This window comes from Solea solea, chromosome 12, assembly GCF_958295425.1.
Source record: "Solea solea chromosome 12, fSolSol10.1, whole genome shotgun sequence".
Lineage (NCBI taxonomy): Eukaryota > Metazoa > Chordata > Actinopteri > Pleuronectiformes > Soleidae > Solea > Solea solea.
The window spans coordinates 8624175-8647253 of NC_081145.1; the positions used below are offsets into that span (position 1 = coordinate 8624175).

Sequence of the window (23079 nt, forward strand, 5' to 3'; positions counted from 1 at the left end):
TTGCAGTCAAAGTTGTTTCCTCCTTTCCCTATCCATGCAGCCACAAGGGCCATTTAAACCCGATTCTCTGCCAGCTTAAATGAACCGCCCTCCTCGATTCTCAGTTCGCTCTCCCTCGCAGCGGGCACCTCTCTTCTTCTCCTTCTTGCTGAAAAACCCCTTGGCCCCAGTTTAGCACCGGGGCGAAACTTAATACCATCAAAGCAAAGGCCGATTACTTCTGTGCGCAGGAATAGTAGCTCATGCATAATTCTGCTGAGCAGCTACAGTAACGGTTCAGATTTGGTGCTCACTGTTAGTCGGGTTTGATGTTTGTGGTCTGCTGCTCCTCCTTCACCTCTTTTTGTCTTAGCCAGAGCTCCGGGATTGCTGATGAACATTGACTTTGAGGCCCTGCATCGCGGGATGGAAACCCCCGTCTTTTGATATATGGCTCTCTAAATGTCTTGCACACCCATTTTTAAACCCATTAGATTCCGCCCCTCGTCTTCTCCTCTGATGATTTCTGGCTTTTGGGTTTTAATTTGCTTCACAGAGGCTTGTTTTCAATTACAAAAACAATGCAGGGATGTTTTTTCTGCCTCCAAATAACCAAAACCCTTCTGTCATTAGTCTCCATTGTGTTTTCTCTCCCCATTTTTTTCTTTTGCCTTCTTGACAGCTCATCAAATAAGCAGACTACTACTTTAAGTTAAACTTTCATCGGAATTACTTGATTTGATTAACTGTATTTTTTTCCACATTTACTGTTGACATTGATGTAAGTCTTTTAAAATAAGATCCGGTGGTAAGGTAAGCTATTTAAGGTGTTTATTGACACCTAGTTGGGGACTTTCAAATTGCAGCACACTGTGGAGCAATTAGCAAAATGTAATAAAATAGAAATATGAATATAAATAACAACGGAAACAAAAAGTAGACAAAATACTGGATAAATAAGATAGAAAAGTAATAGAAATACTACATACGTGATAAGAGTATTGATGAAATTCTGATCTTTCTGTGACCTTAAACTGTCACCATGAAAACATGACATACATTTTATACAAATTACATCATCATTACAGCAATGCAGTTTGTTATTTTCAAACAAAATTAGCTACCTATACTGCTTTAGATCAAAGAAGGCTTTCATGAAGCGTCACTCGGCCTCAGCCTCTCGGATGGTCAGAGGACTGCATGCGTTTGTTGTTGATGTCGGCATTATCTGTTCTGGCAGAAGTGGGCCTTATTATCCTCAAAGAGATAGGTAGTTGTCAGTCGATATCCCCGGCGACTGCCTTGCAGAAATCCCCAGATGAACCTGTGGCTCCATTAGTGGCTTTGGAGGGACAGACTGAGAAACAGAAGAAAGGATGGGAAATGAGGGAGAGAGGGAAGGAAAGGAGGGAGAGGAGGGCTCATTACGGCGGCTCCAGAAGGAGTTCTGTCAGAATGTGTATTATCTGAGAAGAACACAATGCCTGGAAACTTTGAAACTGCAGCACTGGGTTCTCAGCACAGTCATGATTAGTCACCGCGTCTCAGAATATACACACACTCTCATGGTTTTATATACTTTATGTAGACAGTTACACCGGTGGTTTGTTTCAATGACAGATTTCTCAGAGAATGGCTTTAATTTTACGAATTCACGCTGGATGTCTGATGACGTACAGTAAGTGCACTCTCCCTCGCAATCACAGATATTACTGTTAAGGCAGGAAGTTGACCATTACAGGACATTCCATTTCCTCTCTTCTGTAATATGAGCTGTTGGCTTCTTTTCTGAGGTTTTCAGAAGCACGTGCTTTAATTGACCATTAAATTGGATTTTGACAGTTTTAACTTTTGACCCCTTTTTTCATTATTTTAGTCATTTTAAATATCGCTGGCCTTCAGTTTGTAGCTTTTCTCCTTGATTTCCTTTCTTTAACTTTGTTAGGCATTGGTAATACGTAAGGAAATAATTTATTATATGTACATAGGAGCATAAATTTTCTCTTACTTCTCTTTGCATTTTTCCCATGAATTTTCACAAGAAGGCAACTGTATTTATTTTGTATTTGGCCACCAGACTGTGCCACTGTGGCTGGCTCCAGTCTGAGGAACACGTACTGTATTCAGAGCATAAGGTTAAGACCATTTGTGGGAACATCATCCTCTGTCGTTACTGACAGTTTGGTTTTTGGAAACAATGTAGCTCACTGTGAAAGAAAAACCAAAAAGTCTGCAAATTCCCTTTGTGAAACATAAAAATATGTATTTACTTTTAAATCTCTATAAATTTTTTAAAGCTTGAACACAAGATAGAAACACACACAATAAAAAGCAAAAAGAGGCACTTAGGATGGCACTTTATAGCAGGTATTCATTTTTTACAAGCTGACCTCAGGAGTAGACCCCACTCTCTCTTTTCAACTTGCTTAATGTATCAGTGTCTTCAGAACAAAAGCATCCAAATCTGTGTTCAATTGGGTATTATGTTTGTTGCACATTCAATTTATTAATGACAACTCATCTAAGAGTTTGTTGTGATTAATCACAATAAATCTTTCATCTTAATACTGAAGCTTACAATAATTACAGACACTATTGATGAATAACATAAACATGTGACCTCCAGATGAAACATGCATGAACAGAAACACAAAACCCAGGTCAAACTAAACAATATGTTTTACTTAAAGATGCAAAGTCTGCAAATGACTGCAGCTTCCGGTCTTTTAGTAGTCATGGTTCTTACTCACAGAAGTCCAGAGTCTCCTGTCTTTAATTGTGTATCATCATCTGTGCTTGATCTTCATGTTCAACCCCAACATGTTACATATTTGAAATGAATTGCACTGATGTGTGTAGGTTTTGATAGTTTTAATTTACTTATCATAGGTTCATATGGTGGCCCTGAAGTGCAAATCACCAACACAAATAGGAAAACACAACAACATTAACTAAAACACAACAACATTAATTGAAACACATTAAGTAAAACACAACATTAACTGAAACACAACAACATTAACTAAAACACAACAACATTCATTGAAACACAACATTAACTAAAACACAACAACAATAACTGTAACACAACATTAACTGAAACACATTAAGTAAAACACAACATTAACTGAAACACAACAACATTAAGTAAAACACAACATTAAAGGTGACATAGAATGCTTGTATCACACATATATGTTAGTTATGGAGGTCTACTTACATATATTAACTTGTTTTCACGGTTAAAAACCTCCTAATCGCTGCAAACGAGCCGATCAAAATATCTCCTCACTGACGCTCTCGTCAACCGCGCAGTTTCAGACCAAAACCACACCCCCAGAATGTGGACTGTGTTGTGATTGGCCAGCCAACAAGAGCTTTCCCACTGTCCTGTGATTGGCCAGGTACCTGGAAGTGACGTAATAGATAGGCCAGCTCTCAGATACACAGCTCCCCCTCTGGCATGGTGGATGCTCTGCATCTCAGCAGCTACAACGAGAGTAGTTCTTCTTCTTCTGCGGTTGAATGTACGCAACTGGATTTGCCCAGACTAGTGCCCGCACCGGGAGGCGCTACAGTGGTGAGAGGAGTGGTGAGGATTTCTGATGACGACATCAAATTAAGGAAGTGCCGATCCGCTTCGTAGAGCCCGGGAAAACAATAAAACACTATTTTCTCAGCAGTGGCTGAACTGTTGTTCTGAAACTTTAGGGTTTCATAAACAAGGTAATGACGCAGATACACACACACAAACGCAGCGTTAATTGGAGCTTCCGGTCTATGTGGGCTTTAACTAAAACACAACAACATTTACTGAAACACAACATTAACTAAAACACAACAACATTAACTAAAACACAACAACATTAACTAAAACACAGCAACATTAACTAAAACACAACAACATTAACTAAAACACAACAACATTAACTAAAACACAACATTAACTAAAACACAGCAACATTAACTGAAACACAACAACATTAACTGAAACACAACAACATTAACTAAAACACGACAACATTAACTGAAACACAACAACATAGCGCAAACAACAGTGTCCAACTTGAAACAAATTTCACTGAAACCTTGTGTAACAGCATGTGCCTACCTTTTCCTTTGCAGTTAATGTTGTCGTGTTAAAGTTAATGTTGTTGTGTTTCAGTTAATGTTTTCCTATTTGCGTTGGTGACTTCAGGGCCACCGTAGTTCCACTCTGCTACACCTCATAGTCAAGAATGTGTATCTGTATTGGTCAGGGAATATTAATTCACCCTAGCTTTTTGGTCTTGTGTGGTCGCCTCTTGCACAAGGGCCATCTTAAGTCATGTAAATATGTTTAGCTGCCTCTTAAATAAGTGTCTGGGCCAAGGGAAGAGAGGCAAAACCTCCAGCCTCAGTCCTTCTGAATTTAAGATGCAGCTTATTGTATTACTGCCCTGCGGTGTGAGCGCAGAACCCTCTTCATATCCCTTTTATCAAGTTAAATTTTTTATGGCGTGTAACCTATGATTCACTCCACGTGAATTAAACTGAATATTTAATGAAAAAGTTTATTTTTTTCATATTCCATTTTATGCCATAGCTCCATCTGCTCTTTTCTGGTGTGCTTTTATGGGGTTGACAGCTGTAAGGGTCTTAAAAGAAATGATTCAGAGACAGACCGATGACTAATTCCTCACTCAAAAAGGTCAAAAATACCATCCTGCTCTCTGGTGTATATAACATCAGCCTGGGAGAATATACGGACAAAATGGATACTGACACAGGAGAACAGGAGAGAGCTGACTGCACATACTGGGCCTCAGAGCCAGGATTATCCTCTTTGCCCTTGTCTGGGCTGAGCATGACCAGTCCAGAGAAGACAGACGCTTAGTACGGGTGAAAGGGTGGTCATCATGTATGAAGCAGGAAGTAAGGAATCAAAGTGGGGAGGGAGAGAAATGCCTTTCAGGGAACAGACACAGAGAGGAACAGTTCAAAGAAACGACTGCACTGACTGAGCAGTCCTGCAGGCTGAAGCTGTGGCATCTGTGTGGAAAAGGGAATCCAGAATTGTTCATGTATATACTCTAGCTTTAAAGGTCCAGTGTGAAACATTTAGGAGGAATTATTAATTGAATATACCACCAAATTGCTGCTTAAAATCAAAAGGATTTGGCTTTCCCAATATTACAATAAGCTTTTGTATGTACTTAAGGTAAGACTTCTGAGGCCACCATCTTGGGCTTACGTGTTTCCACAGCAGCCCAAAGGGACTCACATTTTGCTTCTTTATGCAGGAGGTTTCTTAAACTATGGTGAAAGGCTTCGCCCATGCTTAATCCAACGTAGAAAGAGAAAACAGCAGAGAGAGTGGTTGAGAGGAGAATCTTTTTGTGAATACATACATCCTTTCTGATTCGTGAAGGCCACCATAGTTCCCTGACTCACTAGGGAAAGGGAGCGGTGAGAAGAGGAGTTAGCCATTTGTCACACTCTGCAGTCTCGCCATTAGATGTCAATAATTGAGCTTTTCCATTATGCAGTGCTAGCACTATTCCACTCGACTCTACTCTGTTTTTTTTTTTCGTACCTGGAACCAGGTGTTTTCCTTGGTACCTTTTCTGTGACGTCGACAGACTGTGAGCAACGCTGGGAGAGTCATGAGTGCGATGTCTGACACAAGAATCAAACTGAATAATGCTGAACTGAAGATCAGTTAAAAAGACTTGCGTTCATCTCCAACCTCCAGAGAATTCTGGTGTACTTAGCGACAACGCTGCTGAAAGCCAGCGATCATGAGCCGAATCACAACCCTTTCAGTCGTATTTTTCAGTTCAGTGACCGCGTCAGGCGGAGTCTGCGCTCCAATCATGCAGGAAGAACTAAGCAATTTATTGAACCAATCTTTTGAAATAACTGATTCTAATGACTCAGTTCTCTGAAAAGAGCTGCTTAAGCCGTCACTGGTTTTTGTGTTTTGTGTTGCATGCTATGATGACCACGCTCACATTGAAGAGGTACTGTGAAGTAATGGGAACCGATGTGCCTGATACCAAACCGAGTTGAGTAGAGCCGAGTAGTGCCAGAACTGTATCATGGAAGAGTGCCATAATTCTTCCACACTGGACCTCTAAGTTAAAAGGGCCTAAAGCAGAGCAGGACCAGGGGATCTTAAAGAACAATAATCAGATTGGAAGACACATCCAAGGATGTGCTGCCTGCGACACATCATCAGTGATGTTCCTGAGGTTGTTTAAGTATTTTGGGTCTTTCACTATCAGACACACTCGCTCAGGTGACCCAACAAGAGTTGATCAGGCCCTGGCTTGTGTCCCAGAAGCATTAGCCCACTCTTTCTGTAGCGTCCATGATGGACTTAATGATTTTTCTTTTAGCCAACTTAGTGGTGCCAAGAATGGCGCAGAGTTTGCTCATTGAGCGACCAACAGAACATCTACATTCCACTGTGATGGGCCCACAACAGACCTTGTTTGGCTCGCTTCAGTTCATTGGTCGTTGCAATGAATAAAAATGTCACATGAAGGACTTCTCATCTCCCCATGCACACCTCAGTATGGTATTTCAAACACATTGTGTCACTACTCTATAAGTGGTAAAATGACATGACACTTCACATTTCCTGTAAAAAAAAAAAAGAAATTGGTTGACTTGATATTTTCACCATTAAGCAAATTCTCTTCATGCCATAGGATTTGCTGCAATGTCATATTTATTTGTACATCATGTGCCCAACAATATCTCTCACTCTACTCAAGGCCTGTCTTATTCAATCACTGTGGAGGAGACGGGGAAGACAGTCAATTGGAAGCTCACACAAGGGCTGATGTTGTGTTATTTTAAAAGTCTATTAATACTTTATTAGAGTGAGGGATGTAGCTATTTACCTTACGCTGCATGTATTGATCTTGTTAGCTCTTCAAAACAATTAGGAGCGAAATAAATGAATTTCATTGTACTGGAGGGTTAGGGTTATTATCACATTATCAATTTCTGCAGTCATAACACACTGCCAAAAACCTGGAGCAACATCAATAGTGTTTTTTTGCTTTTTGTTTGTTATTGTGCACTGACCTCCACTGAGTGCCCGTAAGATATTAAGTTTAAAAAAAGAGGCTTATCTGCAGCACAGTTTGGCTTGACAGCAGTGGTGGAAGGAAGTTAAAAAGACTCCTGAGACAGATTAGTTAGGATTTACATATCGAGGCCCAGACACTGCCAGTTCTTTACCGAACCGACGGGGGGTAAAGGAAGGGGTTTGCTGTGATTAGGATGAGTGTGTGTTTATATGATAAGAGCAATGACCAATGCACTGAATGTAGCACAGAGAGCCCTTTGCTGCTCACTGATGCACTGTGGAGGAAAAACGCAGGTGGGAATAGAGGAGTCTCTTGGTATGAGACTTGAGCTCCTCTCGATTTGTCTGTTATGTTGGCCAAGCTCAAAAAAAAAACTGTTGACAGAGGAAAATAAACAGAAGAATTAAAGAAGAAAGAAAACTGAGAGGCTATGGATTTGTAATTAGAAAAGTAAGTAAAGCAGAGGAGGGTTTAATTGGACTTAGTTTGATGCATGTAATATGCCTAGTGGTTGACTGATCAATAAGCTGGGGTAATTGATACCGAGGAACTTGGATCAAATACTGATTAGGCGGTTACTTACAGTCTTGTCGTCTCATTTTGCCTCTTGCTGTCTAGTTTTCTCTTTTCCGTTGGTTGCTGTCCTTGTTCCACCAATCGTCACAAATTAGCCAAACGCTTTCTTTCAAGTCATCAAAGGAACAGGAAACGCTTTCTTCTCATTTTACTATACAATGTTGGACACTGTCAATTCATTTCAGTGAGTTGCTTTTTTGCAGCGGGCAGACTTTCTCACTGTGCCTCTGCTTCCTTCACCTTTTATTGGAAGGTATTGGAAGACCTTTCCTGCGTGTGCGTATGCTGCGATGCGAACGCACCACACATGCTTCCTCGTTAAGTACGAAGTGTGACATCTCTGTAGAATATCAGTGTGTAGTGTGTAGTGTGTAGGGTAACTACTGTGCAGGGCTTGGACAGTGAAATGTACTGAATCATTATTTTGATCCCCAAGCCCTCGAGCCTGAAACAACCCTTGCCCTTCATGCTTACTCCTCAACTCCATTACCTATTGATTTCCTTCCCTCAGAAATGCTCTGCAAGGTCAGAGAAACCTTTGAAGTCGCCAGCTGTCTTCTACACTTTCTCTGACACTTTTCTCTCTCTCTCTCCACTTTTGTCTTTCTATGTCAGTCTCTTCTTCCAGTCCTCTGCCAATCATGCATGCCCATCACGATTCTGCCTACCTGTGCCGAACAAGTGATTCTGTTCTCTGGGGAGCTAAGAAGAGGGAGAAAAGGGGAGAAGTGTGGAGAGGGACACACAGGTGCACATTGTGCTGGAGCAGAGCATACTGTGTGCAACAGGAACTCAGTTGTCAGTTACAGGCTGACATGAATGCCAAAGCCATGGAGGAGATGAAAACAGGGAGGAAGTGGCAGTACTATTTTCATTCAACTTACTGAAGAAAACCCAAATATGGCTTAAAGGAGCAGTATGTAATAAATTAATTATACTAAGTCATAAAATGTCATCTGAAGTTGAAGGAACATGGTAAATAGAAATACTGGCTTCACTGTTGACGGTGAAGTCGGTATATTGACAATGACATTTGTCTTTTGTGGCCCACAAACTTTGTTTATGTTTTGGTTTGTTGCTTTGGTCTGTTACTCCACCCACTGCCACCTACCCAATTACACAGCTCATGGATCTTCGACACTGGGGTTGCCAGGAAAGTTACTCAAGCACAACATATTGCAGCGATGGCTCCGAAATTACGGGTGTTGCCAAGCCTATAAAGCCTCACTACTCCTCTCGAAAAATGTTTTTCGACCGGAAGAAAAGTAAAAAAAAAATAAGGGTCTGCAGTGGAGATGTGTTAAAATATAGATGGTTCCCAAAGAGGTAAGCAAAAGAGAAAGCTCTCTGTCCCTTTTTCTAGGACACATCAGTAGTGGATGTTTTTACAGCTCGTTATTTCTGCCCCCCGTCTTCATGTGATAATGCTTCGGTGGCGCTCACAGCAGAACTTACTCTCAATCCCCAACTTGCTGATGCTGGGAAATTAATAATTAGAGTTGGTTTCATTTGCACACACGCCAATTAGTGATGGGGAATTTGACCTCTGCATTTAACCCATCCTTTTTACACACTAGTAATGAACACACACACACACAACACCCTGTCTGTTTTAGATGAACAACTTCTAAGCAAGTGAAAAATTAAAACATTTGGAAAGAAACTAAAGCAGTTCAAACCAAGAAACCGATCCACAGTGGAACAAAAGGAGACGGGAGATTAAAGGTTGGGTGGGAAGGCACAGGTGCTGGAGAGTATCAGCATCACCTGGAACAGAGGTGGAATTTATCATTTAACAAAGTCTTGGGTATTGAATAAACAGAATTATCAAGTAGAACTTAACAAGTCTGTTTTTACCATCTCCTCCACCCTCGGCCTGCTCCATCAAATTCATTTTTATCTTGCTCAGAAAACAGCTCAGCACAGACTAAAGGGCGTTACATCCCCGAAACAAAGCCAAACACATTAGCGCTCTCCTTCCAACAAGCACACTCTCGCTCTCTCTCTCTCTCCCACGTATGAATCTCCCTCACAAGCTTGCCCTTCGTGTGACTTTTAAGTTAATTTGGAAAACAAAATTAGGGTCATATGAATTCTGCCAGCGATAGAAGTGATAATGAGGATTCACATGAGGGAGGCGATGAATGAAGAACGTCAGAGCAATAACAGAGCTGTCGAGCCAAGCTGCTTAGCACATAAGATCAATGTCCATACAAAGAAGACATTTGTGAGACTCTGTTGAAAAGATTTCAACGAAAGTCCTCGTGCATTCAAAGCCCATCGTTTACATGCATGCGTTAAGTGTGTGACCTCATCTCTTTTTGCTAGTTTTGGTGGAGTTTCAGGATTGTATGTAAAGTTCTTCTACACCTTGGTGGATTTGCCTGGCAAACGTAAAACCTCTTTGCACATACACAGATGATCTGTGCGTGAAGTAGTTTTGTACGTAACAGCATGTTACCATCTGTTCTTGGCCTCAAGGTAGCAATACACAAAATGCACCTCACTGTATGTTGTGGGACCAACCAGTGCATCATGGTCCAGTGGCACAATTTGATAGAAGTGTTTCCCATCCATCCATCTTCTACTGCTTTATCCTCCACATGAGGGTCGTGGGGAGGGAGCTGTGCCAATTTCAGCTGACATAGGGCGAGGTAGTACCTGGACAGTCCATCACAGGGCCACATAAAGACAAACAACCATTCACTCTCACAATCACACCTATGGTCAATTTAGAGTGACCAATTTACCTAATCCCTATATTGCATGTTTTGTGGGCGGCAAAAACCCACGCACACACGGGGAGAACATGCGAACTCCATGCAGAAAGGCCCTTGTTTTCTGATCGGGTCACAAACTCGGGTGTTCTTGCTGCAAAGGCAAGAGTGCTAACTACTACATCAACCCTGGGGCCCAAGTGTTTCCCATTATTTAGATTTATCTAGGCAGTGTTAGCCCGCCAATGTCTAATTTGCTCTGCCACAGTTTCCCATAGCTTTATAGTTACTATAGATCTTCACTTGGTGTTTTGCTTAATTATTTGCAGCACTGGCTGTTTTGTGCTCCATTTCACCTGCAGTGGTCTGCGAGTGGCATGGGGGGGGGGACTCTTTATTGCTCTTCATATGCAATATATAGGGCCTCATGTCTCCTAAAGACCGGTGCATGTTTTCTGTTAATTCCCACAGCTGTTTCAAAACAATAGACTCTGGAAATAAAAGATAAACATAAAATAAATAAAAATATGTAGTACACAGTGGCGTAGCCTCTTGAGCAGATGAATTTTCAATTTGCATATTCCCTTAACTGCAAGTAGGCTTTTGTAGCTTTTCCTTTATGTGATGCTACAGCTCAAAGCCACATCTGTTTGCCCCCCTGGAGTTAATGATTGTGATATACCATGCAACATGTGCTTTGGGTGGTTGGAGCCTCTGCTGTCCAGGTAAACAAAAGCTTCCCATACTACAGACACACAGATTGGGCACCGTCCCAGCTTCCCTCCCACGTTCATGCGGATTGCACTTCATCCCCCCGCAGAACATAATCACCGCAGCTTGAAAGAGCTCATAAATCAGCCAACCACAATGTATTGTAGAGGGAAAAATGTGTGGCCGTGCCATTTGAGACGGCACAATGCCAACGTATGAGAAGGCCAATTCCACCCTTTGTATTCAGTACAGACAAAAAAAATAGACAGTTTGGTGGTTTACTCTGACATCCCCCCATGTGTGTAAATGACTGTTATTGTTGTGTGCTAAACATAAACACACTTCTTGTCTAATTTGACCCTTTTAACTGCTATTCTGACAATATCTAAGCTGTTATTGGTGGCTTTTTCTTCCTCTGTGTTCAGTAAATATGGCTACAATGAGGGTGGTTCCCACACAAATCTACAGTTTCAAGTTTGAGCTTTTTAATTATAATGGAAATTTGCAGAAGGGAATAATCCATAAATCGTTAAACCAAGGTCAAAGTGTGGAAACGGATTACTTCAACCATCTAATCCAGTGGCGATGCCTGGTTGGTTGGTGATGATGTTTTACAGCTGTGTGCATCGTTCATGTTGCAATACTGCCTCCTTCTTAATCCTTAATTCTTGTTTTCTGTCCTTCTTTGGTTCCTTTTCTTCCTATCTTTTTCAATTTTGCATTACTACCTTCTATTCTTTTATCTGTGTCTTTGTCGTCTTTTTCCAACTCTCTGAATTCATAATCCGGTGGCAATGACTCTCGAGCTGTCTCGTCTCATGTCTTGTCTTTGTTGCCATCAGGCTTTAATAAAAATTAAACTTCAAAGGATCCAAAAGCAGAAGCAAGTTTCTTTATTTGATGTCCTTTCTTGTGCATACCTGCTATCTTGTTTTTTTCTCACTCTGCCTGTGCGAAGATCAATGTGTTTGAGTCAAAACCAAGAGTTTGTGCAAAGTGGAGAACAGCAGGCATTGATGCTCTGCGAGCTTGTCACTCAGTCTCCAGCCTGCCCAGGGAGATAACACCCAGAGCCTGCTTAGGCTGATCAATAGCACAATCCATACAAACACTCTCCCACACCATTTACTCTCTTTTGTCTTTGCAATTTATTTTTCTTTTTTTCTTCCTCTTATCAGTACTTTCTGCTGGGGATCTTACCCTTTCCTTGTCATACTTAAGAGAACTTAAAGATAAGCTCCAATTCTTAATTGGTTTCCATCACACAGCAGCTGTTTGGCAGTTTGAACCCAGATGAAATGGTTTAGTGTTCATTTTAGAACAAAGTGTTGTGTCAGTCCTCCACTTGTCCATCAAAGCCAAGGCTAACTTTGTCGTAAGCAGACAAAGCTAGTCGTCACTGTTTGGAAATTGCTGCATCATCTCTCCATCAGCCACAGACTGATCCACTTTTTCTTCTCTCTCTCCCCCCCGTCTCCCATCCATTTACAGCAAAGTTCAAGTCGAAGTGCGCTCCCACATTCTTTGCCTGTGCTAATGGCGTCCACTGCATCATCGGCCGCTTCCGCTGCAACGGCTTCAGCGACTGTCCAGACGGGAGTGACGAGGAGAACTGCAGTGAGTCTCATGTTGTGGTCACAGGAAGTCACGGTCCCTTCAGTGATGTACCGTCCTCCTGTCATAACAGCTTTTACTGCAGCCACTCATCATACAGCGAGTTGTAATGAATATATATTCCCTCATATAAAAAGACAACAGATAAGAAATGTGCCAATAAACGCTGAGCAATTTACTAAAGGGGCATTCCAGCAAGTTTACCGCCTCTGCTTATCTACTTATATTTGTTTTGTCAACATTGGAATGGGGAGTTTTTTTTAATAATCATAAATAAGAACGTTGGTTTTACTAAAAGCTGATTCCCAAAATAAGATTTTTCTTTTTTTTCCCCCCTTCATCTAATTAAAATATTACAGTTTTATAAATACACATGATGTAGAAAGTTGCTGTACTTAAACATTATTGAATGTCCATGTCTCCAATCCACATTGTGTGTCTACACTGTGTTTTTTTTTGTTTTTTTTTAAATAAATGAAAATGATGATAAGGAAAAAGTCTTAGTGACTTGCATAACAAAAATGTGTCATAAGTTATGTTCCGCTAGTTAATTAAATAATAGTCATGCGATGCCCATTATTAAAAAAAAAAAAGAAAAAAAAAAGAATAATTATATTTGGCAAAAATGGACACAATTAATTGGTCTTACGCTCACTAAAATATTTAAATAAACGAGCACAACAGAGAGTTAAATCTGAGGATTTCAACTTAAGGTTGTTAATCAGATGGGAGAGAGCTAATGATGCGTCATGGGGGAGTAAGGATCAAGTGTTTTTGAAGTTAACCCACACTAAGTGTATTTTGGGTATAATGAGTATATTCTGGGCCCCGATGTGTCATTTTTTTTTTTCTTCTTCCGATTGTCTATTTGAAGTCCCTCAACTTAAACTGAAATTTGATACTGAGCTCGTTGGAGCGTCCCTTAAGGTAAATACAGGCTTCTTCAGTAATTCACATATCTAGTTACACCGGATCAATAAAAAGTAATTTTAAAGAAAATGCTTTAGTTAATTAAAACAGCAACAGAGGTAGTCAGAAATATAAAATTAGCAAATTGCCACATACACATCCCACATTTAAAATGAGTTGCTGATTGGTACGTCTGCACTTGTTGCTCATTTCCTGGCCCTTCTTTGTGAAACTGAAGCAAAAAGCTGAAGCTGGTGTGTTCTGTTTTCTGACAGAGAAAAATGAAGGAGAGTGTCATTTTTCTTTTCAGCAGCAGACTGACTGTAATTGCACTGTGTACTATCAGGAATAAACATTGTCCTCGCATGACCCCGTCACTGCTTTCCCAGTAGGTAATGTGCATTAAGCCAATCACTCAGCATTGACAGAGGCAGTGTTCCTAGCCTGCAGGAGAGCACACTCACAAATTTAATCTAGCCATTTAAATGGGGCTCTGCTCCACACTCCCAGCAGAGACTGCGTCACCACTGTGTAATTGTCTGGATCTTCCCACCAGATAATTCTGCCTCATTTTGCAGAAGCTCCAACATAGACGTAAGAATCTGTGCTAAAACAAGAAGTCATATAGGTGTAGGATTTTAATGTGTTTTTCTTGTAACCCCTGTGTTTTTTATTTCGATTTTATTATATCAAAGTCTTACAGATGAAATCAGCAAGTAAACAGCGTCACAGGGAGCACCGCGAGAGAATGCTAATGAAATTTGCCTTGAATTGTTTTGTTTACACACACACATACACGTTTGATTCCTAAAGGGAAAGTCACTCAGGTGCTCATGTGTCTCACAACCTCTCTGCATAACCTTTTACCTCTGTTCTGACCTAATTACAGCAGGCAACCCGCTGGTGTGCTCAGAGTCTCGCTTCAAGTGTCGAAATGGCCGCTGTGTGGACCGCAGCTTCTTGTGTAACGGCCAGGACAACTGTCAGGACAACAGCGACGAGGAGCTCTGCCTGACGACAGCAGGTAAGTCATCCAGGGTTAAAAAGATTCGGTTTCAACCGGGTATGTTCATGAAACGTATACCCAGACACAAGAAATAAACACAGGACTACGAATTAGTGACAATGAAGGCTGAATTATAGAAGGTTAGAGAGATTCTTTCATTTACAAAGCAAACTCTCCGCTGAATTCGGTTGTTAATGGACACCTTTCACTAAACGGTCAAAAGGTGACCCAATCCAATAAAGCCTCATTCATGCATTGAAGGAAACTCATCAGCTGTGACAGCAAACTAAGAAGGGATTCTGCAAAATCGATCACACACTTAAGACCCACCCAGTGATTGTTATCGTTAGCAATGAACGAAGGAAGGAAGAAAAGAAGGTTACACCTGCTCAGAAAGGCTCCAAATGAAGTAAAGGTAAACACAAGGGTGTCAGCAAAGGATTCCCCTACTTGTTAGGGCTGTGTATTTTCAGTGTGTGTCCTGATACCAGCGTGACAATATAATAGCAAGCAATATATTGGAATAGTAAAACCAAAGCAATATTTTTTTCCCCCCAGAACAGTCAAATGTATTTATTTTCAAGAAATACTTAAGTAAATACAGTAAAAAACAACAACGTTATATACATAAACAATGTCTACATATCATATTATTTCACATTAGCTCTCTGCCCTATTTATCACTTTAGCTTGTCCATGTGCAGATTTGGTGATGTAAATTAAAGTCTGTCCACAGATAACTGTTTGTTATCTGTAAAATTTAGGGATGCACTGAAATGAAAATTGTCGGCCGAAACCAACAAAAAAACAAAAATCAGTAAACACCGAAATAAATGATTATGCCAATTCTGTACCATTGTTTTTTTAGTCTAATTTTGTTGTTGTGGCTGGGACTGTGTGTACTCACTGAAGTCAAGGCATTGCAATTGTAGAGATTAATATTCATGCTTCAAAGAGTAAATCAATTAAGACTCATGAACACAAACATGTCAGACAACGAGGGTGCATGCTGTGCAGTTCTCCGTATCCAACGCAGCCTGGCTCATTTCTCTACGCGCTGCTTTATCCCCACATCCACGTCATGATCTTTATGACGAGTTTGGAGTACAGACGCGATGAAGTACAGGGGATCTGAGTGCATGACGCAGGGAGTTCATAATCTGTTGCGCTTTTGCGCAAAGAGACTTTCCAGCATTTAATAGGCGCTGTTCCACCGTGTACTCACGTCTTGTTGGAACCGTTTTATTGGTGTTCTAAACTGATCTTGGACAGACTCTAAGCGGGAATAGACAGGCGCGCTGTGTCATCACATGTGTTTTGGTCGTGTTGTTTTGGTGTTAAATGTCTTTCGGTGGCTGAATTTTCTCTAATACAATTTGTGTTTTTTTTTAAGTGGAAATAAAAAAGTGAGTTATGAGCGTGCAATGAACTTGATGACTGAGAACAAAAAAAAGAAAAAGGCCACAGTTACAATAACTTGGAGTAGTGATAACAATTGTTAGTGTCCTTCAAATGTACCGTTATGACATAGTACAAAGACGAAGTAATATAGATTACCATCGTATTCTGGGAAGGTTTGGAGATCGTAATAGTAAAAGAACACTGCACGCTTTGACATACTGTGTGACTCACGCCAATTACGCTGAACGAGTCGGAGAAGTTTTCTTTCGCAGTTCAAGGGAAAAGACTGGAAATAGCCACCGTTATCTTTCAATTAATTACAGCACAAGTGCTTTTGTGCTGTCACACAAATGTGAATTAGTTCAAGATGAGACCGAGAGGTAACCCCCGTCGTCTGTTGTGACAAAAGTGGAATGTGTTCAATTGACGTTTTGGCAGTGAACTGTGAAGCAGATGCGATAACATGTTGTGGCTCGTAGATGCAGTATTTATCTTGTATTTGGATGAGATATTGACAGAAAAGTCCTCAGTACTCGGTATGTCGCGTCTGATAAAGCTACTAATTACTTATTAGTAATAGTCTGTGTTTTTTTGTGCTTCATGAGGAAAGAAGAAAAGCTTGCTTTGATTTTATTCTGATAACTCTGGAGGACACAACATTGAATCATTGGTGTAAAAGACGATCCATTGTGGCGAGTTTGCGCCGTAACAGTGCAGCTGAAGGATCAGTGACAGTCAGTCTCCTGATATAAAATCCCAGAAAAAATGTTCAATGGCAGGAGCCACTTACATCTGGAGTACCATGATAATTCCTCTGCTTCACTTCTCACTGTCAGCTGCTGCCACTATGGTCCAACAGTCTGCTCCTGTCATCACTTCAGCCATACTTCCACTGGCAGCCTGACATGTTATCTGCCAGCAGTCCAGCCCTGATGCCCCATAAAACCCCGGGCAACGAAATGTGGCCGAGTGTCACCTCTTTCTTTTGTTTGTGTGTCGAGATGTTTGCTGTGATGTTCCTCGAAGAGACAGAAGAGGCCTGTCAAAAATAACAAAACAAATGAAAACAGACCAAGTTTTGGAATATGAAGGGAAAAAAGCAAAAGCAAAGTCCACACTCGGTAAAGTTCTAACCGGGCTGAAGATTTCCAAAGAAACCGTCAAAATAGATCGAAACTCAGCAGGCAGAACATGTGCTTGGCAGCAGTCACATCATAGACGTATCTCAGTGAGGCATTTCAGCACCATTTTTGTTTTCCCTCTGCTTCTGACACCAAAGAACTGATCAGTTAATGATTGCAGGATTTTCCATTCCCTTAAATATAAAGTGTTCTGCCTCGCAGGGGTTTTATTAAATGCCGTTGCAGCTGATTGAGATGCTTCTCAGACCGCCTCGTCTCTTAAAGGTTTTCAGGTGTCAGGTAATGTAGTCCAAATAGAGTGACATCTTTATCTCGTCGTAAAAATGCACGATTTTTCAACCGTGCAGCCGGGTAAATGACATTTCTTTCATTCTCATTCCTGAACTGTTGCAGTGCACCCACTTGTGCCCACCGAGTCTGTTTAGGTGAGTTGTAATATTCCCAAGGACTTCCTGTCATCACTGGTTTTATAGTGGAATTTGTATGCATGAAGCACAAATGTCCTGAACGCTCTTGTGCCGAGAAACTTGCTTATTTTACTGGGGGAAAAAGTGCAGAGGCGCTTAATGTTCTGTGCTGAGCTCTTTGTTGTGTTAGGCTACGGAAAGAGGAGTTCAGTTTAGTTTTGTTTGTTTTTTTTCCTTCCTTGGTTTGTCCCCCCCCCCTTTTGGAGAAAGTGAAGGCATCGCTGCACTTTGCATTTGCCCTCGATTTTTTTCCTGTTTTCACACACACACACACACGCACACACAGTCACACACCTTACCATACACTCACCTTGCATTCTGCTGTGACTTTCCCTCAGTCTATAATAAGCACAGACCTGCAGGTGACAGATAAGACGTACAATATCCTCTCTAACCCACTGGAGTACAGCATTTCCCTCCTCACTTTCTCTCCTGTATCCTCGGCTGCTTCCTCTGTTCACTCCCTCTTTCCTTCCCATGCATGACTAATTGCCTCAGTGTCTCCACATTTGCGTCCTCTTGGTCAAGTGACGGGTAATCATGCACCTTATCAGCAAATACATTATGATGACTGTGGACCAGCCGAGGTGTCAAGACAATAACATCTACAGAAACCGTCCCTCTGGATTGTTGATGTCTCCAGTGTTCGTGTTGTCCATCAGAGAGATTTTAAGCAATTTGGCACAGTCAGACACAAACGGCGCTTGGCAGAACCGTTAACGTTTATCATTTCATTTGTTGTGTAATTGATTTTTGAAATGGCAGCGAGGTGGCAAAGTGGCAAACAAGTGGCAACACAACAAACTAACAATCGTTTATAAATGCACAGTTGCAGTCGTCACACAGAGATATAGACGGAGTGGGACCGGGAGTCTGTAACGGAGAACAGAGATAGAGAAATGGCATAAACATAATATGGTGAACCAGAAAGGGAGTTGCGTGCAGCAATGAATAGCAATAGGGTGGAAGACGGAGGTAAGCAAAGAGAGTTAGGTGATTTAGTAGAGAATGGCGGGGATTTGGATTCCGTGAAGGGTGGTGATAAGCCGCAGAGATGAGAGGAACATCCATTTCAAGTCTTTACCCTGGGGCCAAGAAGTGTAACTGTGGAAACAGAAATGACATGAAAGCTATAGTTTTGCAAAGAGGAGCCTCTCTGGTCTTTGCTCTGTCCTCGACTTCCAGTCTGCATAAAGAGTGTAGTGACAGGGTGCATGTTTGCCCCTGCAACAAAAAACGATGTTGAAAAACAGCTGGAGGGCGTAGAGAACTTGGCGTTAGATGCCTGCAGAGCCCTCGCTGAGAACCTCTCATATAAACACTTAGAGTCCAGTACATCTGGCAGTGATTCGCTGCATATTCAATTACAGAAATAAGTGTAATTCCCCGAGGAAACTCTCTGAAGGTCATGACATTGACAAGTTTAAGAAACCATTAGAAGAAGTGATTAGCAGCGAAGTAGCCGCCAGCTTTTAAAACATGCTACACAATCCATTTCGAGTCATTCATCAAAGGTAAATGATTTAAACCCATCGTCATCTCATTACACATTAATTAACACCAGCAGACTAAAAATATCAGATGGTGTGGTGACTGTGGAAGAGTGATGGGGTTGATTCTTGCATTTCTTCCGTCTCAGTGAACCCACTTCTTTTTTCTTCTTCTGTGAAGCTGCTCTGAAGTTGAGGTAACAGAGGGCATGTATAAATGCTGTGAAGGTACGAGAACAGAGACTGAGGACTTCAAAAGCTACCAACTGGCTTTGTGCATTTTGGAAGATATGGTGTATTTTCTGTGGACACAAGCTTCAAACGTTTGTTTTGTGTGTGGACTGGAAATGTGCTCAGAAAGGACGCTTTCCAATATAGCACGGCAAATAATGGGGCTAGAGAGAGAGAATCTGAAGCTAATATTCATCCATATCATATGACGTTTATATAAATGATGACACAAAACAAGCCCTACATATGTCCAGGAATGATGTCATAAATCTTAAAAGTATGCTATATGACTAGAGACATAAATGAGCTGTAGTTAAAGATGGATGTGCAAAATAAAGTGAACCAACCCCAGTTACAGGTTTAACATCAGAGTCCGTATAAGAACTAGTAAAATTGGAGATTGCAACAAACGGATGATCCTTCTTTTTTCCAAACACACCAGAGAGCACGTCCTCCTTCTTTGTCTGCAAAGTAAATGTCTGCTTCAAAGCACATGGTGGCAGCCCAATGCAAGGCCAATGTCTAGTACATATAAAGTACAAATACAAGGCTTTTTCTAGGGCTATGGCAACCAAACTATTTTATTTTTAAGTGATTATACACTTAAATACACTTGTGTGAAGTATATTCATTTTCTGCTTTTGACCTATGAAGAATCAAATAACCTAAGGGAATATGAAAACTTGAACAGTCATCACCAGATGAGAGAATGTCAGCAGTAGTAAGAGAAGATAAAAACAAAGACAAGACAAGACAAATTCTAAATTTAGATGTTGTACTCCACTGGAGTTTAAAGCCAACGAGAAGAGATGAGACTTTAGCAGTGACTTAAGTATCTCTACAGTCTGGGTAGTGCGCATATAGAATAGTAAACTGTTCCACAGATCTGGAGCAGCCACTGAAAAAGCTTGATCCCTTTTTAAGTTTCAACCTGGATCTAAGAACATCTAAGAGAAACTGGTTGGTTGAGCACAGTGCTCTCACTGGGTTGTGGATGTTCAAAAGATCTTCTAAATAAGATGGAGCCAATCCATGGAGGCCATTGAAGGGTCTGTGCGTCTTTGTACCAGTCAAATATGGTACAAAGGGTTAAAAATATCTTAAGTGTCCCATCCACTAAAGTGGAGTGGTTCGGTTCTGTTCAGTCCAGTACTGTATGAGGTTTTTTTTACATTAACATTAGGAAAAGTAACCGACCCCAACAGTTCCATTATTGGCACCCTTTCCTTGGGGTACCAGAGTAAAATAAAAAACCTTGCTCAATTGCTGTGCTCATACAAAGTTTGATGTCTTGTTGAGACAATCCTTCACAAACCGAGTTGGGAAAAAAAGGGTTGCTGGATATGCTCAATTTATGTTGCGTTCGATGCCGTTATTTTGTGGTCAACGTTGGCTGTGCTTGTACGACGTCACGCAAGTCTGACCCAGGGCTTTACCATTCAAGTGGTATCGTACTGTACCAAACCGAACCATACCATGATGAAAACACAGCATAACATGAAGGATTTGGGTTTTATGACCATGTACTGCAGTCACTCAGCACGGGGGCTAATCAAGATTGTTTGGCTTCTCTGGATAAAGAGGCCAATAATAATGACGCAGACCTCCATGGTCCAAAAACATCTTTGAATACATTCCCATTGTTTGCTGGATGTAATTTAAATTCCAATGCATTGTAAACAAACAAACAAAAAGCTTTCTACTCAGCTGTATCTTTTATCACTCTTACATAGAAGCGATCTCACCCCAGGGAAAGCCTTTGTTGAACGCACTTTGAGTGTGTGTGCTGCATTAGCATACATACTGAGTTTTGTTTTTTCCACACTCCTGTGTCGACAGGCAAAGCCCAAGGCAAACTTTGGGTAAAGTCATCTCGGGAGGTCGAGGAAACAGAACTGTCACAATCGTTTCTTTTGTCATGTTTTTAATTTTTTTATTAGTGAGCCTCATCAGTGTAATTGGCTTACAGTTCTCTGTAAGAACTGCAAGATGTGACAGTTAATATTCGCCTGTCCCATGACTACATCGTCAGAACACTGGTAGCTACAGTAACACCACCCCTGTCTTTCACTGGTTGGATGAAAATGATCCCACTCAACAAACGTGTCCAAAATGATGGAGAACATGAGTGTGTGTATTAACACTGTCTACTGTCTTTTGCCTTATTTTGATACACCTTTCAGTGACTTTACTGTGCCAGTCTCAGCTGACATAGGGCGATAGGCGGGGTCACACCCTGGACGGACTGACAGTCCATCACTAGGCCACATATAGAGACAAACAACTATTCACTCTCACACTCACACCTATGGTCAATTTAGAGTGTCCAATTTGCCTAATCCTCATATTTTTTCCGGAAAACTGTTTTTTTATTCATGTCAATATCCAGAGCTCAGAAGAGGAAAGAAGTAAGTATAATATACCAGTATATGCAACATAAATAGAGCATAGAATATTTGCACAATTCACGACTGGCTTGAAACAAGTCAAACTAACTGTATAATGTATCAGCAGAAAAGATAGATCTCAAAAGAACCTAGAGAAATAAAGTATTAAAAATGAATAAGAAGCATGTGAAAGTCTGACATCCTGGTGCAAAACCACAAAGAGTAAGACAGGGTGGCTGGTTGAAATGTATAATGAAGGTGTTTGTTCGGTTTGTTCAGAATGAGGAAAAGTTTTGCTCTCAACCTGGACTGGCGAGTCCCATGCATCATTTTGAACTGGATGTTTTCAAGTTCCTTTTCAATAAAGCACCACAATAATATGCAAGCTAGGTTTATTTTGCCCCGACATCACCACGTATTCTCAAGTGCTCTTATTTCACACAGACGGTAAACTGTGCAATATGCAATTTTAACCTTCCCTTGCTTGTGTACTGTATGGAGCTTTGTGTGTAAGATGTGAAATCCCTGGTTTTTAACTCCGGGGATGCTCCCCCTCCTACAGTGAGTAATCTGCAGCTTTCTATTTGTTATATCCTCCTAAGGCTGTGTAAGAACTGCTCGATAGATCCACCAGCTCTGCATCTGCTGATTTGCATAAGCACCATGTATTCAATAACCTGTCTTAACAGCCCTGCCATTCACGGGGCAACTAAACTGCGTGTGTGTGTGTGTGTGTCTCTGCGTGTGTGTGTCCTCTGACAAAGCAGTAACTCCTGCCTCTCCATTAGAGTCACCACTAAACAAGAAATGAATATACTGCCAGTCTGAGATATAAAAGAACAAAGAACGTCAGGGTGATGAAAAATCCCATAGGTTGCATTTAGCAATAGCGTCCTTTTAGCTTGCTGATAGCTCCTCACACGGCCACGTCCTCCTCCATTGACTGCGGCCAGCAGATTAAAATGACAAGTTAATCCCTGTGCGGTTTTTGTGGCGGAGCCCTGAGATGTGGATCTACTCGTGCCCTTCACCGGCAGCACTCAGCCCACTGGCACATGGAGTAAGGTGTGGGAGGGAGCGTGAAATGGCGCACGGGAACATAATGGCAGTGTACTAAGGTGTGGGAGAGAAAAGTGACGGTGCCAGTTTTCAGCAGAGCCAGCGCGCACTAGACGGGCACAAACGTTGGGGGGAATGTCACCGCCCATGGATGGAACTCTGAAATGTACACTTTTAGTTTTTCCTTCACCCTGAAGCACGTTCGTGGAGCAGAGTCGAGGGCCTCTTGACAGCTGGTCTGCAGGACAAGGCCAAAAAGTTGGCAAGATGTGTTTTTTGCCGCTGGCTTCAGTGAACAGTAGATATAA

General features: G+C 41.3%; 1 protein-coding gene across 2 annotated transcripts in view; it reads left to right on the forward strand.

The window, feature by feature from the left end:
* Positions 1-23079, forward strand: part of ldlrad3 (low density lipoprotein receptor class A domain containing 3) — a 78726-nt gene that overhangs the window by 25259 nt on the left and 30388 nt on the right. The window contains exons 3-4 of one of the 2 annotated variants that reach the window (XM_058646517.1): positions 12557-12682; positions 14481-14612. In XM_058646517.1, the coding sequence (XP_058502500.1) occupies positions 12557-12682; positions 14481-14612 (258 nt within the window). Of the gene's footprint in view, positions 1-12556; positions 12683-14477; positions 14613-23079 lie in introns of both variants that reach the window. The other variant, XM_058646516.1, reaches the window with a different exon arrangement.